Consider the following 18,412-nt stretch of genomic DNA (forward strand, 5'->3'; position numbering starts at 1 on the left):
GATTATGTAACTCTCGTTACCCCCGAACACTGATTATAACAATGCACAATTCCAATTTCACTCTGGCTGATGTGCTTTTTTTTTTTTTTTTTTTTTTTTTTTTTTACACAGGTGACCTCGATGTTTTGAAGACGAAGAACTTCACCATGAAGGAGGGAGTGGACTACAGGGTGAAAATCCACTTTAAGGTAAAGCTGAACCCAAGCTTCTGCAGCCTCAGAGCATGTAGATATGAAATGCAAGGCTAGAAGTGGATAGATTGTTTATTTCCTGTCTTGACCAGGCCAGCACTATGAAGAACATACAGAAATACACACAGACACTCTTTCCCAGGCTAAAATTTCCTAAAAATAGCACACTTAAAATATTTGTAAGCAGAAAGTGGTTTTGTGTATTTTTTTTTGCTTCGCAGTATGGGCTTTGCTTCGCAGTATGGGCGATGTTAAAATGTTTTTGTTTTGTTACAGTTTTCTGTGATTTTTCTAGAATCACTGTGAGTCGTACCAGATCATGTTCCGTAAACTACCGTTCTTCCCAAAATCCCTTAGTATCCAACTATATCCTTCTACCCCATGATTAATCAGGAAAGAAGTGCCTGATTTAGCTTGAGACAGAAGATAGTGTAAAATATAGCATTATACAGTAGTTCATGTCTAAATACACTAAAATACACAGTGACTTAATTTCAGTGCAAATTCCAGGTATTCCCTGAAGTGAATTCCTAAATGTTCAAGGATCTAACAGGACCTCTGCTGGTGACTGTGAGAATGAAAATGATATGTTAAATTAATATTTATTCTAATTCATCCCATCTGTTCCCATTAGGTCAACAAGGACATTGTGTCTGGACTGAAATATGTGCATCTGACCTACAGGAAAGGACTCAGAGGTAAGAGCATCTGTATTCATGAATTTAAATGTTGGCCTTGCTTGGTGCTGGGAATGTGTTTGAGTCAAGGGTGTATGTGTATCTTTAAACACACCTGTTTTAATGTGTGTTATCTAAATAAACATCTTACATTCCCATTTTAATGATAATGATGATGATGATAAACATATTTTACTTATATTTATACATATTATGTTTTTGGCAAAATCTTGAGATGATTTAGTCCAACTGCTCAGATTATCTGAGATAACTCTTTGAGTTGATCTCATATTATATAAACAGGAAACTTTCGATGATGTGTCATTCAGTGTTAATGTTTGTTAAAGCGTTTATAGATTTGTCAACAATAAAGAAAACTGTGTCATGACAATAATTAAAAATTTGGAATTAAAAACTTGTTGATTTTAAATATGACAAGAAAAAAATAACATCACAATATATAATATTAACAATATCAGTCATAGTCAATAATCTCGATGATTGACCCGCATGAGGTGTGACACAATTCAATTAAATTTATTAATTCAAACATAATGGAAATAAATTTAAAAAAATCTTTATTAATAGGCATATTTAAAACGGTTTATTTAATTTGTTTAAAAAGTATTAATAATAAAATCATTAAACATTACTAAATCATTTTTAAAAACGAATAAATTGACAAAAGTTTATTTGCATTTTTTGCATCATTTTGCCAAAAGCTTTTCTCTATCCATTTGCCTGTCAGGTTAAAAAATGCCATTGGCCAGTTTACTTGTGGGGGAAACCAATCAATCAGCTTTTGACCAATCAGTGTGGCTGAATCGCGCTTGTGTCGAAGAATCAGGAGTCAGGATCTATTGAAGAGAACTTGTGCGATGCAGAAACTCTTACAAAGCTATAAAACAAAACTCCTTTTTGATCTATTAATGTATCTCTCTCTTACTGTATGCAATCTCACTGTTTGAAGCCCCTGTAATAGGAAATCAATGTGTGCTGTCATAAATAATTAAGCGAGGCGTCTTTTTATAGGATAAGGACACGCAATCTCATGAATAATTAAGAGACACCCAATGAGTCATCGATGTACTATAGTACGAGAAAACGTCACATCCTGACGTTGACACAAAGACGAAATTAAACTCAGAAGTTGAAAAATGTACTCGTTTTCTCCTACGATCAAAACTAATGGATGGTAACATTGACTTCTATGATGTTCAACACGCATAACTGTTAAAATCTCAGAAAATTTGGTTTAGGGTATCATGACCCTTTAAAAGCCACCCTCAAGTTTATATCTCACAATTCTACGAAAAAAGTCAGAATTGCACGTTATAAACTCGTAGTTCTGAAAAAATACATTCAGTTTTTTTTTCTCTGAATTTTTAGAGATAAACTTGCAATTGTGAGTTATAAAGTCAGAATTGTGAGATATAAATTCAAAACTCTGAGAAATTGATGTAAGATGGACTGTCATGCTGTTTTGCAATTAGATTTCAAATGAATGAACATCACACATAATGTCTACTAAATTTAAAAGATATTTTCTTTTTTCCCTGTAGTGGATAAGGCAGTGTACATGGTGGGCAGCTACGGGCCGAGAGCCGAGGAGCATGAGTTTATGACCCCGGTGGAGGAGGCTCCGAAGGGCATGATCGTTCGGGGAAGCTACCACATCAAATCCTACTTCACAGATGATGACAAGACAGACCATCTGTCGTGGGAGTGGAACCTGTATATCAAAAAAGAGTGGGACAGTGGAGAGTAAAGAGGTTCTCCTCTGTCTCTCTCTCCCAGATGCATAGCAAAATACCCAATTTATGATTACTGTTTAAAACAGAGGACTAGGCTAGGTAGATATGCAGCTGGAGTTGACTTTGCAAATGGTTAAATAACAATTAGTCATATAACGAAAATCTTAAAATAATGAAGACATTCTTACATATTAAGTGTATTCAACGGTGAGGACAAACAGTGATTGGCAGGGTATTAGAGGCGACTTAGTACTTTGTAATAGATATAACAACGGTATAATCAACAAATGAAATTCCTCATGCCTGTACTCTCAGGTTAGTGTAAACTGTAAATGTAAATATTACAATGTCTGTATTCTTGCAATGCATTTAGAGTTCTTTACAGAGCCCATGACCAGATCAGTGCATGCTTGGATGTGAAGCCATCGTGTCTGCTATGGCTAATGTCTTGTATTGATGATGTAATCAGCCTGCTGTTAACTGATAAATACATGTGTAGGAAGTGGTTTGTACTAAGTGTTGCTTGTCCAAAAGGTATTTCTGAGCATTAAACCCCTGCAAAAAATACCAACTTTGACTAGTATGAAGTTGTTCGCCAGGAAAACTTAGCTGGTCAAACAGCATTTCTGTTGAAGCTGGTTCACTTGTCTACCTGTTAGTCTAGTTAAGAAGCCCGATTGGCACACCAGGCTAAACATTTGTAGGTCTTTTCAGCTGGGAACCCACCATCACTGGAGCCCATAGTCAAGCACCCTCCTCATTCCCTGAAATGGTTCAAAATCTGTTCATCTCTGTCCAGGTGTCTGTAACTGTCCTCCATCTAGCTTTGATATTAGATTGTCTATGATTTTTTTTTTTTTTGACATTCCAAAATAAATACATTTTATATGCCTGCTGATACTGTTACCTTACACTTCCGTCTCCATCTCTGATGTTATTATCTGACGTGTGCATATCTTGATTTCTCTTGAACAATTATCTACTGCGCTATAATATTCAGATATATCGCAGAATATTCAGAAATACTCTGTGGAAATGATCAGAATAAGATTTCTTGAAGAAAGGTAACAAATGCCACAGGAAATGTAGAACTTGCATGTGCATTTTGTAATGCCTTTATGAGGGAGGCAAATGCTAAATAATCAGTAACTGTGAGCTAGTTACCAATAGGAAGACAAATAAGAGAGCACCCAAATGATTAGCGGAGGTTTTTTTGTGAATTGTCATTTTTGATAACCGCGTGACTCTACAGTCAAAATGTGATTATAAGATGTATTTGATCAAATGGAAATCCTCAAACTTTTTCAAAATATACGCACATGATGTATATTTTCTCAAATTCATATTGTGACTGATAATGCAATTGTCCTCACAACTGGATGTTATCATTAGTCTTGTAGTCTGTATTGCATGATGCTCCGTTTTTAAAAACATGTTAATTAGGGTTCATTGTGATGTAATGTCGGCTGCAGTAAGATTTAGTCAGGGCATTTTTTCAGCTGACTGATTCATTTGCTAAAAATAGATTATATTGCTTCTGAATTGTCATACCTTTTCATCTTGTACTTTTAAATAAAGTTTGGATTGTCCCTATTTGTAATATTGTTTCAAATGTTTTAGTTTAGTTCATGTACTATGATTAGGCACATTAAGTCAATTTCTCAAATGAACAACACGTCCATTTAGCAGCAATGGCTGGCAGTGAACAGTTGCTTCATGTTGCTGCAAAAAACAGAAACAAGTCATTATTTGTTCACTAACAGATGAATAAACGAATCTTCTCAGAAGAGAAAGACACGCATCTCTCACTTGAGTCTGCCACAACCATAGACATCATATAGACGTCTCTATATGATGTCTATGGCCACAACATGTACCGCCTTCCAAAATTGACCAATCATACTGAAGTGCATTAAGTACGTCTTTGCTGATTGGCGCTCTGCTCACCAGCCACACATACTGTCTGCACGTCGCAGTGTTGCCATGTCCGCCTTTTAAAGTGCCTTTCAGCTTGTTTTCCATGAAGTCGCTAACAAATACTCGTTTTACAAATACAAACTTATTAAAAATTAAATTTCTTCACAGAAAGATGCAAAGATGTTTTTTGGGGGGGGAAAGTTACTTATTTTGAGAATGTTTATCAGTACAGTTTACCTGTTTTTCAAGCGAGATCTGGCAACAAGTGTACGTAGCAGCTAACAGGTGAAGTTTTTAGCAATTTAGCATTATCTCTTCAGCTGGCGAGATGTCATCAGTATTAAGACACTGTACCAAATTCAGCCCCTCTGGTATGTGTTTGTTTTGCCTCATCCGAAACTTTTGCTGTTTTCTATTGTGTAGTGACCACTGACCATGTTTTATTTTGAATTAAATATGCAGTAGCAATGCATTAGGAATTAGAACGAAGGTCAGCGGTCCACAAAAGAGTTGTCAACGCCTTCTTGTTTCATGTAATCATAAGTGATTGAATTCATTAATCTCTATGTAGAAAGCAGAACACATTTAATGATACATATCATGTCAGTTGTTGTTTTGGTGTTAACTTTTACATTTTCACAACTTTAAAAATGGCACAGCTTATTCACACTGGGAAATACAACACTTCTCGCGTCTAGTACTACAGTGCATGTTTACAGGGGTGTAACCAATAGCTAGTCAAATAAATGCACTGCGAAAATACCTTGGCTTTTAGTTTTACATATGTAAAATATTAGATATATCTCTTGCAGGGTTTGTATCACTGCTGTCTGGAAACTGTAGTCATGGTAGAACCTGTGCTCTGCAATACTTTGTATCTTCAAACAAATATTCATCGTCCTCAAAAATGAAAGTGGACCTGGATAGTAGTAATGGTAAGAATATTAATACATAATGTGCATTAATAATGGGTTTACTGCATTGTAACTACACATTTATCAAAAAGTCATTAGCAGAAAATCTTATTCCTGTTATAATAATTTAATATTCTCACAGGTGTTGCTATAATGCAGTTCCAAAGTCCTCCGGTCAACAGTCTCAGTCTTGACTTTTTGACTGAGTTTGCTATTAATTTAGAAAAACTTGAACTGGACAGAGGCTGCAGAGGTGTGATCATAACATCTGTAAGTCTTCAGAAACATCTGCTTTAGTGGAATCCAGTTTGGTTTTTATGTCTGTTCATTTCCTTGACAGTGCTGTTTTTGTTATAGGCCCAGCCGAAGGTGTTTTCTGCTGGCCTAGATATTTTGGAAATGTATCAGAAGAGCCCAGAGCATTGCGCAGAATTTTGGAAGGCTGTACAGGACGCGTGGCTTAAGCTTTATGGGTCCACCAAGGTCACAATCGCTGCAATCAATGTGAGTGCCACTAATATACTCTTCTGTTTTCTGATACCTGGCTGGTTTAGGTAAAGTATTCATAATGGTCAAATTTTTAGTTGTTGAATAAATTAATTCTTCTGTTTTTAGGGCTCCAGTCCTGCAGGTGGCTGTTTGTTGGCTTTGTGTTGTGACTACAGGATCATGGCCAATAACCCTCGCTATAACATTGGTCTCAATGAAACACAACTTGGTATAGTTGCACCTTTTTGGTAAGTGCTATTGCTGTGAATTTCACAATTCATGGATTTAGGCACCAATATATAGTAGCTACATTTGCCCAAATAAACTGTTAGTATTTGGATTGATGGCTCCATCAGATTGAAAAGCCTTCGAGTAAACACCTCAATCGAAACGAGTGAGATTGTTACACATGAATTTCGATCGGATTGAAGGGGAAAATAAATAATCCGATCAATTGCGGAAAAAATATGCATGTAAATGCTTGAATCCAACTGTAATCTCAGTCATATTGCAAAAATATCACTGTATCGTGATACGTATGTTTACATGAGCCCTTTTATAATAAGATCTGTTTAGATACGTTTGACTTATGAATGTGCATATATTTATTTACATCTTACAAAGTGGCCAGTGGAGGAGACTGAGTATGTAGTAAAAAAAAAGAAGCTTTTCTGACATATTTGTCAGCTTTCCTTTTAGGCGTGTCATCAAGAAAAATGACAGTTATTCTCACGATAGATCTGGTGACATTATTATTATCGTGGCTTTCTCTGGTTCTAAACGAACCGACTGGACACTGCGCATGTGCTGAAGTTTGTAAATGATTGTATGTGTATACGATTATGTGAATCTGATTGCAAAGTTTAGGTTTCATATAAACAGAACTTCCAGAATCTGAAATCGGATTGGATTCATTCAAAGTGACAAAAATGAGTGCCTGTAAGCATGCCTACTGTTAAACAGGATGGTATTAAATGGAGATTTTGTAAACCAGGTTTAAGGACACCATGGCAAACGTTGTGGGTCATAGAGAAACCGAGAAGGGTCTTCAGCTTGGTTTACTGTACAATACTCCTGAAGCCCTGAAGGTCGGTCTGGTGGATGAGCTTGTTCCTGAAGATAAAGTTCTCAGCGCAGCTACTGAGACCATGACTAAATGGTTGGCCATCCCAGGTAAATAGTAATAGTTTGCTCCAAAATACAATATTTCTGCCTGGTATTGTTAGTACATTTTATTCATGTACACTGTTTTTTGCCCACAGATCATGCCCGTCAGATAAGTAAGTCTATGATGAGAAAGCCCACCATAGACAAACTTCTTGCGAACAGAGATGCCGACACCACAAACTTCGTCAGTTTCATCACCAAAGACTCCATCCAGAAATCTCTTGGGATGTACATGGAGATGCTGAAGAAGAAGAGGTCTTGAGGACCTGAACACGTGCCTGTTGTTGACATTGTCTTTATGTAGCGCATCAGTGTCACTGTATATCACATTTTGTCCTTTCTTTTGTTACTAGAGGATAAATTTGTTTGTAAATAAAATCTTATAAAACTAAAATTGGGTCTCATTAGCATGTGGGTAGTTGACATATAACTCCTCTATTTAACTTTTTTTTATTTTGTATTCAACATCAAGATTTTAGGTTAAAGTTTTGCATATGTGTATATGTCAGGTCAAGTAACTGGTTGCCTTTTACTTTAAGGACCTTTTATTTTAAAGTCTCCATGAAGCAGAAGTTGCAATTGTCTTTTCTTCCCTATTTTGACGTATATATCCGATCGATGTAGGGCTGGACTTGTTTTTGTCCAATAGGAATTGATTGGATGGTTGTGGTTTGCTTTTGCTGTGATGTCATGTCCTCACACCAGTAACATGTCTTCAGAGAGGAGAGGTATTGTCATTGCAAGTGAGAGAAGTTATTTTGATTAAATATTACAAATGCACATGAATTAAAAAAAATGATGTGCACAAATAAAACATTTATAATTAACACTCCAATATTCCATACAAAAATAAGAATCATTTTTGATTTCATGATGCATCACTTTTTTGAGTGAATTTTTAATACACTTTTGCCCTCACTAGTTCACTTTAAATGGTACTGCAGCTAAATTTGTTTTATAAAAATGCAAATGTTATAATTTGTAAAGCTGCAACTTCAATTTCACCTATGCATTTCTTATAGCTATAGAATGATATTGGACAAACATTCATTGAGGCAAATGATTTCTCTTTATTGTCACCAAATGTTAGAAGCAGTGCGTAACTGCTGTGAGGGAACAACCTTGATCTTTTTTCATATGAGCTTAACCTCAACTGGAAAGTGATCGCTCACTGCCAGGGCCTGTGAGAGAGAGACATGAGCACTTCAGACAGATGAATACACTCAGCAATAACTCAGTCTCTAGAGATCCTTAGGTTTAATGTTTAAACCGATGCGCTGCTTAACAATAATCCCAATGGGGCAAAAGCTGTCCTCACCCAGCTCTGACTCAATTCATGGGCTTCCATGAAGTCAAAGACCTGTGCTGATCCAGGGGACACTCCTTTCATCATGTCAGAGGTGGCCACAATCCTTTTTATCAAGCATATCATGTGTCATTTCATAACATAAGTTTATCTGATTCAGCTAGATAGCTTGTGATGTTTTCCGTACCTGTCGTAAGGGCAGTTTGTGTGTGTGACGGTTGTGTCCACACTGTCAGGGATGAGCCAGGTGTAGCTTTGGTCAGTGCGGAGTCTTATTTTTGACCAATTCGAATTTGAAACGTAGCTACAGCCAGCATTGAAGTCTCCCAAAAGCATGATGTTCTGAAATGAAATATGAAATGTCACAAATTCCCTAAATCATACTGTATTAGCATAGTTCTCGTTATAGTATAGTTACATTTGTGTTCAAACGTTGTCTAGTATCCAAGACGACATCATGCAGAGCATCAATTTCCTGCACAGCGACTTCTGGAGATGTATGCTGGGGAATGAGGGCAAATTCCCGGACAGCTATGGAAAATACAGACTTGTTAGGGCTCAGTATTCAAAACATTTTTTAAGTATTCATTAGGCCTATTTATTTTTATTTTTAATTCTTATTGACCCCAAATTTTTGAATAGGAGTTTATGTTCAGCTATTGTATGGTCACTCAGGATCTGGAAATCACATTCCCTTTATTTTTATTGTGGCCTTTAGAGCGGCTCTTAACCTCAGAGGAACTGTCTCTGAATTTAGTGTACCATAAATTTCTTTGGATGAAAAGCCGCGTTTACTGAACAGTGCGTTTCAACTGTATAACTGGTAACATTTTGACAATGGGACCGTCACCTGTATTAGAGGAGAACATCACAACAAAGGGTTCTCTGTTGAAAGTATCAGTTCCACAGGATTCACATCCATCATCATACTGGAAGCTGTTTGAAACCGACACTGTCTGACGCCTGATGAGAACATAAGTGTAATTATTCTTTTGATATGAACCACGGGTACACAAATTAGTAGGGTAGAGCGGGGCACAACGTAACGCATTTTGACTTTCTCAGTTTGTCAACTTTAGAGTATTTATTTTTTCCCACATTAATTTCCCACATCTCTAGAACAATTATGTGGTTTTGTTTTATTAATACAGTGTATACTTTTTTCTTGATTTACCCGATAGAATTGAAGTGAAATGTGACAACATGCCCCATTGTACATTATAACATGTGAGGGGCACATTGTTCCATCACCATATGACAGCTTAAAATGCTATCTGATCTAATCAAAAAAATATACAAGTCAAACCAAAATATTTTCTTAATAAAATACAATTATTAAATTTTTCATATAAAATAATGGGATTTTTTAATAATTAAAAATAAACGCATTTTTGAGTTTGACAACAACACACCGGAAAACACAGCTATGCAGCATAGTTCAAAACAAAATAATAATGAATAATCTCTGAACATTGACTCTCAGGCTTTATTTACATGTTTCTCATGTTTTCTCAATATAATTCATAAAAGTATAGAATATAATAGCATAATTATTTCTAATCGGGGCACATTGCAACGCAGTGTTACAACATGCCCCAACTGCACAACTGGGGTTTAAACCCTGCCAGTGTCTTCTGCTAGTTAGAGAAGCATTAAAGAACTATCTCAACTGTTAAACAACAGATTGGAGATTCAAATACTATCAGATTTGTCTAATTTTAAATAAAAAACAAAAATAGAGATGAAAAATTAACTTAAGTAAGAAATGTACTTTTGCTATGGTTAAACAAATGTTCAGTGATATCTTACAAAGATTTCTGAATTTTGGTGCAATTTTTACTCTATATAGTTTTGATATGGCAACTAGTAAACACACCAAGTTTCGTCATGCTGGCATGTGTGGAAGTATTTAAAACAAGTGTGTTACAACTAGCCCCGCGTTACGTTGTGCCCCGCGCTCCCCTACATACAGTCTTATATGATCTGTGAGCTACATGTTACCTGTAAATAAAGAGATATCTCTCTTTGTAAGTGCTCCTACCCAGGGGCTCACTTACAATGTGCTGATACTCATATGGAGAGGAACCTCTGATAATGAAAATTTCATTTTCATTTGTTTATTTATATTTATTTTTTATACATAAAAATACTGTAACTTATAGATATTAAGTTAAACAACTTACCCATTTACACGTTCCATCAGTTTATTAGTTGCAGAGAGATCATTGTCTCTCACCTCTTGGATGAGTACAATGTCATAGCGGCGAACTACCTAACAAACACAATACTAAGGTTACCAAACAAGAAGCATGATATGGGTATTCGGGTGTCACTCACTTTGGTAATGATGTCAAGCAGAGTGGCATTGGATGCTTTTGAGTCCCCAAAGGATTTGATGTTAAATGCTCCGATTAGAAATGAGTTTCCAATGTGGACGGAAACCAGGAGCAGACTTAAAGTGGTAATAATCTTCATGCTGTATTTCGAGATGAAGATGAAAACATACATATATTTCCTGGGAAATATTCAGACATGCATTAGACAGTATCTAAGACATATCTGAGACAGATTAGCACAGGTAAAAGTCAATTAGAATCTAAAAATTCGATGTAACTGTAAATATTACTCTAATAAATATGCATTAGTTAAGATTGTATTTTGAGACATTTATTTCATGCAATAAATAGCTTTACCTGCTGCTGATTTCTGCTTTCTCTTGTGCCGTGAGAACGGGGGAAAGCCTTTTTGGACCACTAAGGAGCCTTTGTATACTCTACCTCAGCAAGTCCCTCTCTCTGGGAATATAAGTGGTATCACATATTATAGAGAGTTTTTATTTTCCACTACTGTGTAAAGACAGCAACCTCTTGCTCACTCTTTCCCTGGGAAATAAACAGATGGGAGATAAGACAAAGTCTAATGTAACTTTAAACAGGTGGCTTGATAAAAAATATATATATATATTTTGTAGCTGCTGTACCCCAGTATTCTTTTTTTTAAACTAAATCTCTGCATTCTACCACTTGAGCTTTAACTGTAACTGTTCCATATACATTTCCCAATATTTATTTGTTTGTAAAGATTTTGCGTAGCAAGTCTATTTAAAATGTATTTGTTTGTCATCAACAAGAAACTTTATTATTGTACTATGACATTGAGAAGCTCAGTTGACCCCTGTTACTCAGCCCACTCTCCCTTAAAGCAATTCAACTTCCGTGCAACAGGGGGCGCTTCATATGTGTGCAAATAATTGACATAAGCATGTCTGTGTGCCATTTAAATACACTTAATATATAAATATAGATACATTTTATTTGTACTTTTTTATGTGAGTTATGTGTATATAGTGAATACTTTTGTATTTTATTTAATGCCGTAGACTACTGGTAATTGTTCGGTTCCTTAGAAATTGAAACCAAGAAAAAGTTTTTTTATTTGGTAATACTATATTGCATTTGTTGACACTTCCATTGAGACTAACACAGAGTTTGAATTTGACAAGGAAAAAAGGTGAAAAAAAAGAAAAGAAAAAGAAAGAAAGAGGAGCAAGGGTGAAGACAAACATGTAGAAATAAATGAAAAATATACTAAAATGTTAAATATTTTGACAAAGAGATCAAATTGTTAGTCTCCGTCTAGAAGGCACGTCAAGAGCTCTTCGGCGTCTTTCGGCTGATTCCGGAATTGAACGGACCGGAAGTGTCTGCCTAGAGTTTGTCGAAGTGCTAACGGCTACGCTAATGCATTACAGAGCGCAAATCGACTCTCAGGCTGAATCTTCATCCCAGACACAAATTTACACACTATCGCCATGCTACCGCAGCAGTGAACATTTTTTCACGGCAATAAAAAGAAACGACGGCATATCCTTCTGCTTATCCAAGCGGTGAAACTAGGCAGGTTAGGAATTTCTTCGCATCTCAGCTAATGATTACTGCATGTAGCGGTTAGCATGTAAACATATCAAGCAAACGCAACTGACAGATCATTTGAATTACTGCAGTCCCACATCATGCTATTATATGCTTTGTTAATCATCTAATTATTATTTTATCTGTTTTAAAAAATCCATGTCTGTATTTTGACTGGCAGAAGTACTAACTAGCTGCTAGCTTTTGAGATTATGAGGTCGTTCAGTTTTGGCTTTTTATGTGTGTATAAATTTACTCAACAGTGTTTTGAATTGTGTTTGATGTTCCTCGAGTTTAATAGATTACAATGAGATTACTGTAACTGATACCTCTTTAGTATCAATTGTGATGGGTAGGCTATTTATTCAATATAATATTTTCATTTGCTTATTTATCATGGTAAAATGTTGTCTATTTACTTTAACATCTTTTTTCTCTTTTTCTTTACAAATTACATAATTTGAGTTGACAGTAAACAGAAAGTAGCATGTTTACTCTTATCACATTTCTCCTGAGAGTGGTGATCTCACTGCTACTACTGAAAGCAAGTAGCTAAAAGCTTTTAAAAAGCAAGTTATTAGGCACAATTCTTGTTATACATACTGACCGCCATGTTCTAAACCATGAATCTTTTTACACATAATGGACTGATCAATAAAAGTAAGGGTTTTCAAACTGAGATGTATGTTGTTAAGCACTGCTGAATTGTTTATCTTAATTTGTTCTTTCAGGTGTGAATGACCGACGTGGTGCCTACCACCGCCCTCAGTGAAATAAAGCTCCGCCTACTCTGCCACGATGACATAGAGAGAATAAAAGTGCTCTGTGGAGAGTGGTTCCCCATTGAGTGAGTGCTTGAACCTAACGATCCTTTTGTACGGCTCAAGTACAACACTAACACATTGCTATATGTTTGTGTTTTAGGTATCCAGACTCATGGTACCATGACATCACATCAAATAAGAAGTTCTTCTCTCTGGCTGCCACCTATAGAGGTGGAATTGTGGGGATGATTGTGGCAGAAATAAAAAGCAGAACGAAAGTGCACAAAGAGGTATGACTTGCATATGTTTTGAGAAAATGACACAATGAGGAAAAACTCAAGTTTTAGAATCAAATATACTATTATGGTGCAATACATTCGATGCTTCTATTAAAACGTGGAGAAGTTTGTTTACAGTGTTTTATAATAAGAATATAAATGTTTAATTCAGTAAAAAAAAATCCTTTGGCCATAAAGAATAGTTCCTCTGGGGCTTTGATGTAAAGGAACATAATTCAAATCATCTGACAAATCCAAAGTCTTTTTATAGCCGGTGATTAATTAGGTTACACACTAAATTTCTGCATGTAGCGAAGGATTTGATCTTCATTAGAGAGGATTTTGCCTCTTCATTGTACAGTTATGTCTTCTACTAAAGTTGGCAGTCACTGGCTGTTCTGACATGTTAGATATTACTGTTAGTTCACTTTTACTGAACTTTGTTGGCCCATGCATGGCTAGCATATCAAAGTTGTTTATTAAAGGTACAAGTTCTATGAAGTACAATGGAAATCTTGCTTGAATGCTTATTATAGACAGACTATAGACAAGATAGAATAAAATAGACAGTATTGTTACGCATTTGCAAAAATATATAATAAGAAGACAAGCTTATAAAAAGTGGTAGAAGATCAGGTTGCAAGAGTTCCCATGTTGTTATTGATACAGACACATTAATTTTGTTGTGTGTTAAACCTTTTTACAGCACTACGGTAGAAATTTCTGTATCTAGTTGTGTGAGTTCAAATAGTCCTGAGCCTGAAAAGAGATGTGTGATATATGCAATTTGTAGGGGTTTGAGTGTTATTTCTTCGTACAATGATTGCAAGGAATCCCTTAAAGGATTAGTTCACCTCAAAATGAAAATTTCCTAATAATTTAGCTGAGGCTGAGAGTCTTATCTCGTGAAACGATAGGCCATTTAAAAAAATATATATATATATACTTTTTAACTACAATTGTTCAGATTGAGCTTACCTGCAACGCGCCGGGAACTACGTCATCACGTTGAAAGGTCACTGTCGATGTTGCGGGTGCTGGCGGAAGTACCGCCCTACTGTTTACAAAGCGACCAATATAATTTGAACTATCCTCCTTTGCACGGTCGAGTGGGGCGGTACTTCTGCTGGCGCCCGTGACATCGACAGTGACCTTTCAACGTGATGACGTAGTTCCCGGGGCGTTGCAGAAAAAACCAAACATTTGTGGTTAAAAAGTATATATATATATTTTTTTTTTGAAGATGACCTATCGTTTCGCGAGATAAGACTCTCATCCTCAGCTGCGATTGTGCACAGCCGTTTCAACCACTTCAAAGACCTTTGAAACTGCATTGATTTGGACTTCAAAATGCTGGTTGTCATTGAAGTCCATTATTCAAAGAAAAATACAGAAATGTTTTCCTCAAAAAACTTAATTTCTCTTCCACTGAGGAAAGAAAAACATGGATATCTTGGATGGCATTGGGGTGAGTAAATTATTAGGAAATTTTCATGTTGAGGTGAACCTTTAAGTGTTTTTTATTTTATTTTAAAGGCACACTATGTAATTTTTCGCCACTAGAGGTTGTTTATTCAAAACAAAGGCATAGCTTGATGACACCTTGATTTCGCGATATCATGGGAGTTGTTGACTTCACCTCTACAGCCGGTGGAGAATACGACGGGACTCGGGCAGAAATCATATTCATGGATGACCGGTAATGTATTAAAGATTTATTAACGTTATGAAAGCAGTTGGAGCGGAACGAGGCCGCTGGAGCGATTGCTAATGAGAGACAAACACAACACACACAGCTCGCAAGCCGTGGAGCTGTTATTATACTGCAGACGCTGCTTCCGCTTCTTCCGGTCATGCGTATGTTGGGTAACGCAGCGCTATTTGATCATATTAGATACATTTGAGTGTTGAAGGTTGTTAAAATGCTACTCTGTGCGTTCGCTCGGCGGCTACTATATGAGACACTTGTTGCACACTGCAATGAGCTAGATCGATATTAGGATTAGTAAAAATGGTACTCGCGGTAAATCAAGAAAACGAGATTTAAACAAAAACTGTGAGTAACTGTGTTGAGCTGTATAATGATTAGTTTTCTGCCAATTAATGTATCCAATTAGTTGCTCATCTGTCTAATAAAAAATAATATATTGAAGCGTCTTTTGTGTTTCCATGGTTTCGACAAAATAAAACTGGAAATCATGGGTTACGCAGTTATGACAACATTGATAGGCGACGTTCTGACACCGGTCGCGTCCTGGTTAAAACTGCTTATTCTTCTGGTTAAAAAAATTCTTAGAAACATTTGGGATAATGCAAATACACAAATCAAGAGAATGTATAACATTGTTTTAGTGGTTTTTGGATATTTTAATCCAAAAATCTTACATATTGTGCCTTTAATTTTTTTATTTTATTGTTTTGGTGCGATTTATATTTTTCTCTAACATATGCTATTTTTTTTCTCTAAAATACTTTTGTACTGAATAAGAAATTAATGTTATGCGTGTTATTTTTGAAATTACACTACTGTTCAAAAGTTTGGGGTCAGTATGATTTTGTTTTTAAAGAAACTATTTAATGGGTTCAAAAGTGACAGTAAAGACATTTATAATGTTTTTTTTTGTTTTAAATTGTAATAATATATAATATATATATTTGTGATCAAATTAATGTAGCTTTGGTGAGCATAAGAGTCATAATGAGCATAAAATATCTCTTAACACCCTCAATACGTTTCAGTGACAACAAAATTGAAGTCACAATTTTTTGTTATTCCAGTATATTATCCTAGCTAACTGCCTGTGTTGCTAACTCATCATTTATTTCTCTCCATCAGGATGGAGACATCTTGGCCTCCAGCTTTCCTGTTGAAACTCAAGTTGCGTACATCCTGAGTTTAGGAGTCGTGAAAGAGTTTCGCAAACATGGAGTAGGTGAGAGGTGACGTTTTTGTGCTGTTGTGTAACGTCTGCCATGACACATGCTTCTCCTCATAAAACTTGAACTGTATTCAAACAGTTTGTGAGGTCACTCATATCTCTTTCTCTCTCTCTGCAGGCTCTTTGTTGCTGGACAGTTTAAAGGAGCACATCTCCACCACGGCACAGGACCATTGTAAAGCCATCTACCTGCATGTGCTCACCACCAATAACACTGCCATTCACTTCTACGAGAACAGAGACTTTAAACAGCACCACTATTTGCCGTATTATTACTCTATACGAGGAGTGCTGAAGGATGGCTTCACCTACGTCCTCTACATCAATGGCGGACATCCTCCATGGACTATCTTATATCCTTTTCTTTATCTCACATATTTGTGTTCATGTGTCGCATTTGTCTGTGATTGAGAATAATCAAGGCGATTGGTAATTAGAGCTGCATGTTATGTGGGTTGCTGATAACATTTTTATTATTATTAATGATACAGAATCATTTTATCCAATAATGTATTAATGGTATTTGTACATGCCCTATATTATAATACTATATTTAGTATTTACTACACTACTGTTAAAATTTTTGGGGCCAGTAAGATTTTATTTTTTGAAAGAAATTAACACTTTTATTCAGCAAGGATACATTACGTTGGCAGTGCAGAAATTTAAAATGTAAAAAAACAACAACATTCTGTTGAAATTAAATGCTGTCTTTTTGACAAAGGTGCATTACAGTTTCCACAAAAATATGAAGCAGCACAACTGTTTTTAGCATTTCTAATAACAAGAAATGTTTCTTCAGTTATTTTAAACGGTATTGAGTTGACATACTAGTTTCATGAATTTGAACTGTAAATGTCTGGTAGAAAAAGTGTTCCTTGACTCTCTCAGCACTGATTATATTCATCATATAGGTTCGGCACTGGCCAGTCTGAGCCCCTGCTCTATTCCTCAGAGGATTTACCGGCAAGCACAGAATCTCCTGCGCAGCTTTCTGCCGTGGTCGGGCATCTCTTCCAAGAGCGGCATTGAGTACAGCAGAACCATGTGAGGATAGTGGGAGGTAAGCCTGACTCATCCACCTCTCACGAGATCACCTCTTTTTCCACTCGTAAATTTATCATTCATTTTGTTCTAAGCAATAATGATGTGTTATTTATCAGGTGGAAGAGACTGATTTGTTTTTGGCCACATCAGATGCCTGGGCTGTTGAAGACTGATATCGGCTCTCTCTGGTCTAGAGCAGTGTATTATACTTGTACATTTTTTATGTATATATATATATATACTTTAATATATGCTTTGTCATTAGTAGATTTCCCTTTTAATATAAACTCTCCACTTCATGCCTGTAATTCCGCTGCTGTGTAGAAATATTCTATTGTTTATCCAGATTTTTAATATAAATAGATTTTTTTTAATTTGTGCCTCTTCCATATAGATGATTTTAGGATTTGATAGAAAAGTATGCATACTTTTTCATTTAGTCATTTCCATCCATGTCAAGCTCTAGTGTTTTGTTTGTGACACTAAGCATGCATGTCAGCCCCCAGTTTTAAGAGTAATATTTGTTTTTTTAAATAACATTTGCACAGAGGCAATGAATGTAGTGTTGAAGGGAAAAAATGCCAGAGTCACAGAAAACCCTCCATCTCACCAAACGTGTATTGTTAATGTCAAATACAAATGTGAAAACTCTTTTTAAGTTTAGATCATTTTAATTTAGCTGGAATATTACATGCCATTCCTTGCAATGTACTTGCTCTTTTAAAGGGGAAATGAATGTAGTGGGGGAGAAATTTTTGATTTTAGCTGTGTTGCTGTGAATCAGGGATTTACGCACAAAATAAACATATTTGAGAAAAATACTCCTGCGTTACACAAATTACAATATCAAAGATGATATTTATCTGTGTTTGACCATCCATTCATGATTTTTTTGTTGAAAAATTGATTTTATGGTGAAGGATGTTCACAGAGAAGCCTTTCTGTGAAATTATAAGAGAAACCTTACGGAAACTACTGTATCAGATGTTATTGGCCTTCATGCATTTGAAAAATGTTTCTTTCAATTTCTTGTTTGTATACATTGTTTCATGCAAAAT

The 18,412-nt window shown here is 35.8% G+C and overlaps 4 protein-coding genes across 8 annotated transcripts in view; 3 read left to right on the plus strand and 1 right to left on the minus strand.

Annotated features, from left to right (window-relative positions):
* Window positions 1-4,215, plus strand: part of arhgdig (Rho GDP dissociation inhibitor (GDI) gamma) — a 29,330-nt gene extending 25,115 nt beyond the window's left edge. For both annotated transcript variants that reach the window (XM_077212625.1, XM_077212626.1), the window contains exons 4-6: window positions 112-188; window positions 826-889; window positions 2,431-4,215. In XM_077212625.1, the coding sequence (XP_077068740.1) occupies window positions 112-188; window positions 826-889; window positions 2,431-2,636 (347 nt within the window). In that variant the 3' untranslated portion in view covers window positions 2,637-4,215. The remainder of the gene's footprint in view (window positions 1-111; window positions 189-825; window positions 890-2,430) is intronic.
* A 538-nt stretch (window positions 4,216-4,753) lies between these two features.
* eci1 (enoyl-CoA delta isomerase 1) lies at window positions 4,754-7,503 on the plus strand. Its single transcript, XM_077212494.1, has 7 exons — window positions 4,754-4,910; window positions 5,352-5,474; window positions 5,596-5,723; window positions 5,811-5,957; window positions 6,069-6,190; window positions 6,937-7,115; window positions 7,205-7,503. The coding sequence occupies exons 1-7, from the start codon at window positions 4,868-4,870 to the stop codon at window positions 7,369-7,371; spliced, it is 909 nt and encodes a 302-aa protein (XP_077068609.1). The 5' UTR covers window positions 4,754-4,867; the 3' UTR covers window positions 7,372-7,503.
* A 656-nt stretch (window positions 7,504-8,159) lies between these two features.
* On the minus strand, window positions 8,160-11,225 carry dnase1 (deoxyribonuclease I). Its single transcript, XM_077212615.1, has 9 exons — window positions 11,109-11,225; window positions 10,753-10,930; window positions 10,599-10,687; window positions 10,417-10,503; window positions 9,266-9,378; window positions 8,834-8,946; window positions 8,603-8,757; window positions 8,428-8,521; window positions 8,160-8,290 (listed from the first exon to the last, which is right to left on the minus strand). The coding sequence occupies exons 2-9, from the start codon at window positions 10,921-10,923 to the stop codon at window positions 8,243-8,245; spliced, it is 870 nt and encodes a 289-aa protein (XP_077068730.1). The 5' UTR covers window positions 10,924-10,930; window positions 11,109-11,225; the 3' UTR covers window positions 8,160-8,242.
* A 953-nt stretch (window positions 11,226-12,178) lies between these two features.
* naa60 (N-alpha-acetyltransferase 60, NatF catalytic subunit) lies at window positions 12,179-17,595 on the plus strand. 4 transcript variants are annotated; one of them, XM_077212617.1, is made up of 8 exons: window positions 12,179-12,315; window positions 13,058-13,173; window positions 13,251-13,380; window positions 14,807-14,836; window positions 16,205-16,301; window positions 16,426-16,660; window positions 17,202-17,370; window positions 17,471-17,595. In XM_077212617.1, the coding sequence occupies exons 2-7, from the start codon at window positions 13,064-13,066 to the stop codon at window positions 17,356-17,358; spliced, it is 759 nt and encodes a 252-aa protein (XP_077068732.1). In that variant the 5' UTR covers window positions 12,179-12,315; window positions 13,058-13,063; the 3' UTR covers window positions 17,359-17,370; window positions 17,471-17,595. The 4 variants fall into 4 exon arrangements, with proteins under 4 accessions (XP_077068732.1, XP_077068733.1, XP_077068736.1 ...); XM_077212618.1 differs by having other exon boundaries at window positions 17,202-17,380; window positions 17,482-17,589; XM_077212619.1 differs by having other exon boundaries at window positions 12,180-12,311.
* The last annotated feature ends 817 nt before the right edge of the window (window positions 17,596-18,412 follow it).

This window comes from Siphateles boraxobius, unplaced genomic scaffold (genome assembly GCF_051911475.1).
Source record: "Siphateles boraxobius isolate OS27281-9 unplaced genomic scaffold, OSU_SipBor_1 66, whole genome shotgun sequence".
NCBI classification, from domain to species: Eukaryota; Metazoa; Chordata; class Actinopteri; order Cypriniformes; family Leuciscidae; genus Siphateles; species Siphateles boraxobius.

Bases quoted from the DNA above. Each gene is read 5' to 3' on its own strand.
- eci1 (XM_077212494.1), top strand. From the start codon at position 4,868: ATGTCATCAGTATTAAGACACTGTACCAAATTCAGCCCCTCTG. The intron at 5,958-6,068 runs GTGAGTGCCACT...TTCTGTTTTTAG, and splicing joins TCACAATCGCTGCAATCAAT to GGCTCCAGTCCTGCAGGTGG. The intron at 7,116-7,204 runs GTAAATAGTAAT...TTTTGCCCACAG, and splicing joins TAAATGGTTGGCCATCCCAG to ATCATGCCCGTCAGATAAGT.
- dnase1 (XM_077212615.1), bottom strand. From the start codon at position 10,923: ATGTATGTTTTCATCTTCATCTCGAAATACAGCATGAAGATTATTACC. The intron at 9,379-10,416 runs GTAACATGTAGC...TGTTCTCATCAG, and splicing joins AGATATCTCTTTATTTACAG to GCGTCAGACAGTGTCGGTTT. The intron at 8,522-8,602 runs GTACGGAAAACA...CTTGATAAAAAG, and splicing joins ACAAACTGCCCTTACGACAG to GATTGTGGCCACCTCTGACA.
- naa60 (XM_077212617.1), top strand. From the start codon at position 13,064: ATGACCGACGTGGTGCCTACCACCGCCCTCAGTGAAATAAAGCTCCGC. The intron at 13,174-13,250 runs GTGAGTGCTTGA...TTTGTGTTTTAG, and splicing joins GGAGAGTGGTTCCCCATTGA to GTATCCAGACTCATGGTACC. The intron at 16,302-16,425 runs GTGAGAGGTGAC...CTCTCTCTGCAG, and splicing joins GTTTCGCAAACATGGAGTAG to GCTCTTTGTTGCTGGACAGT.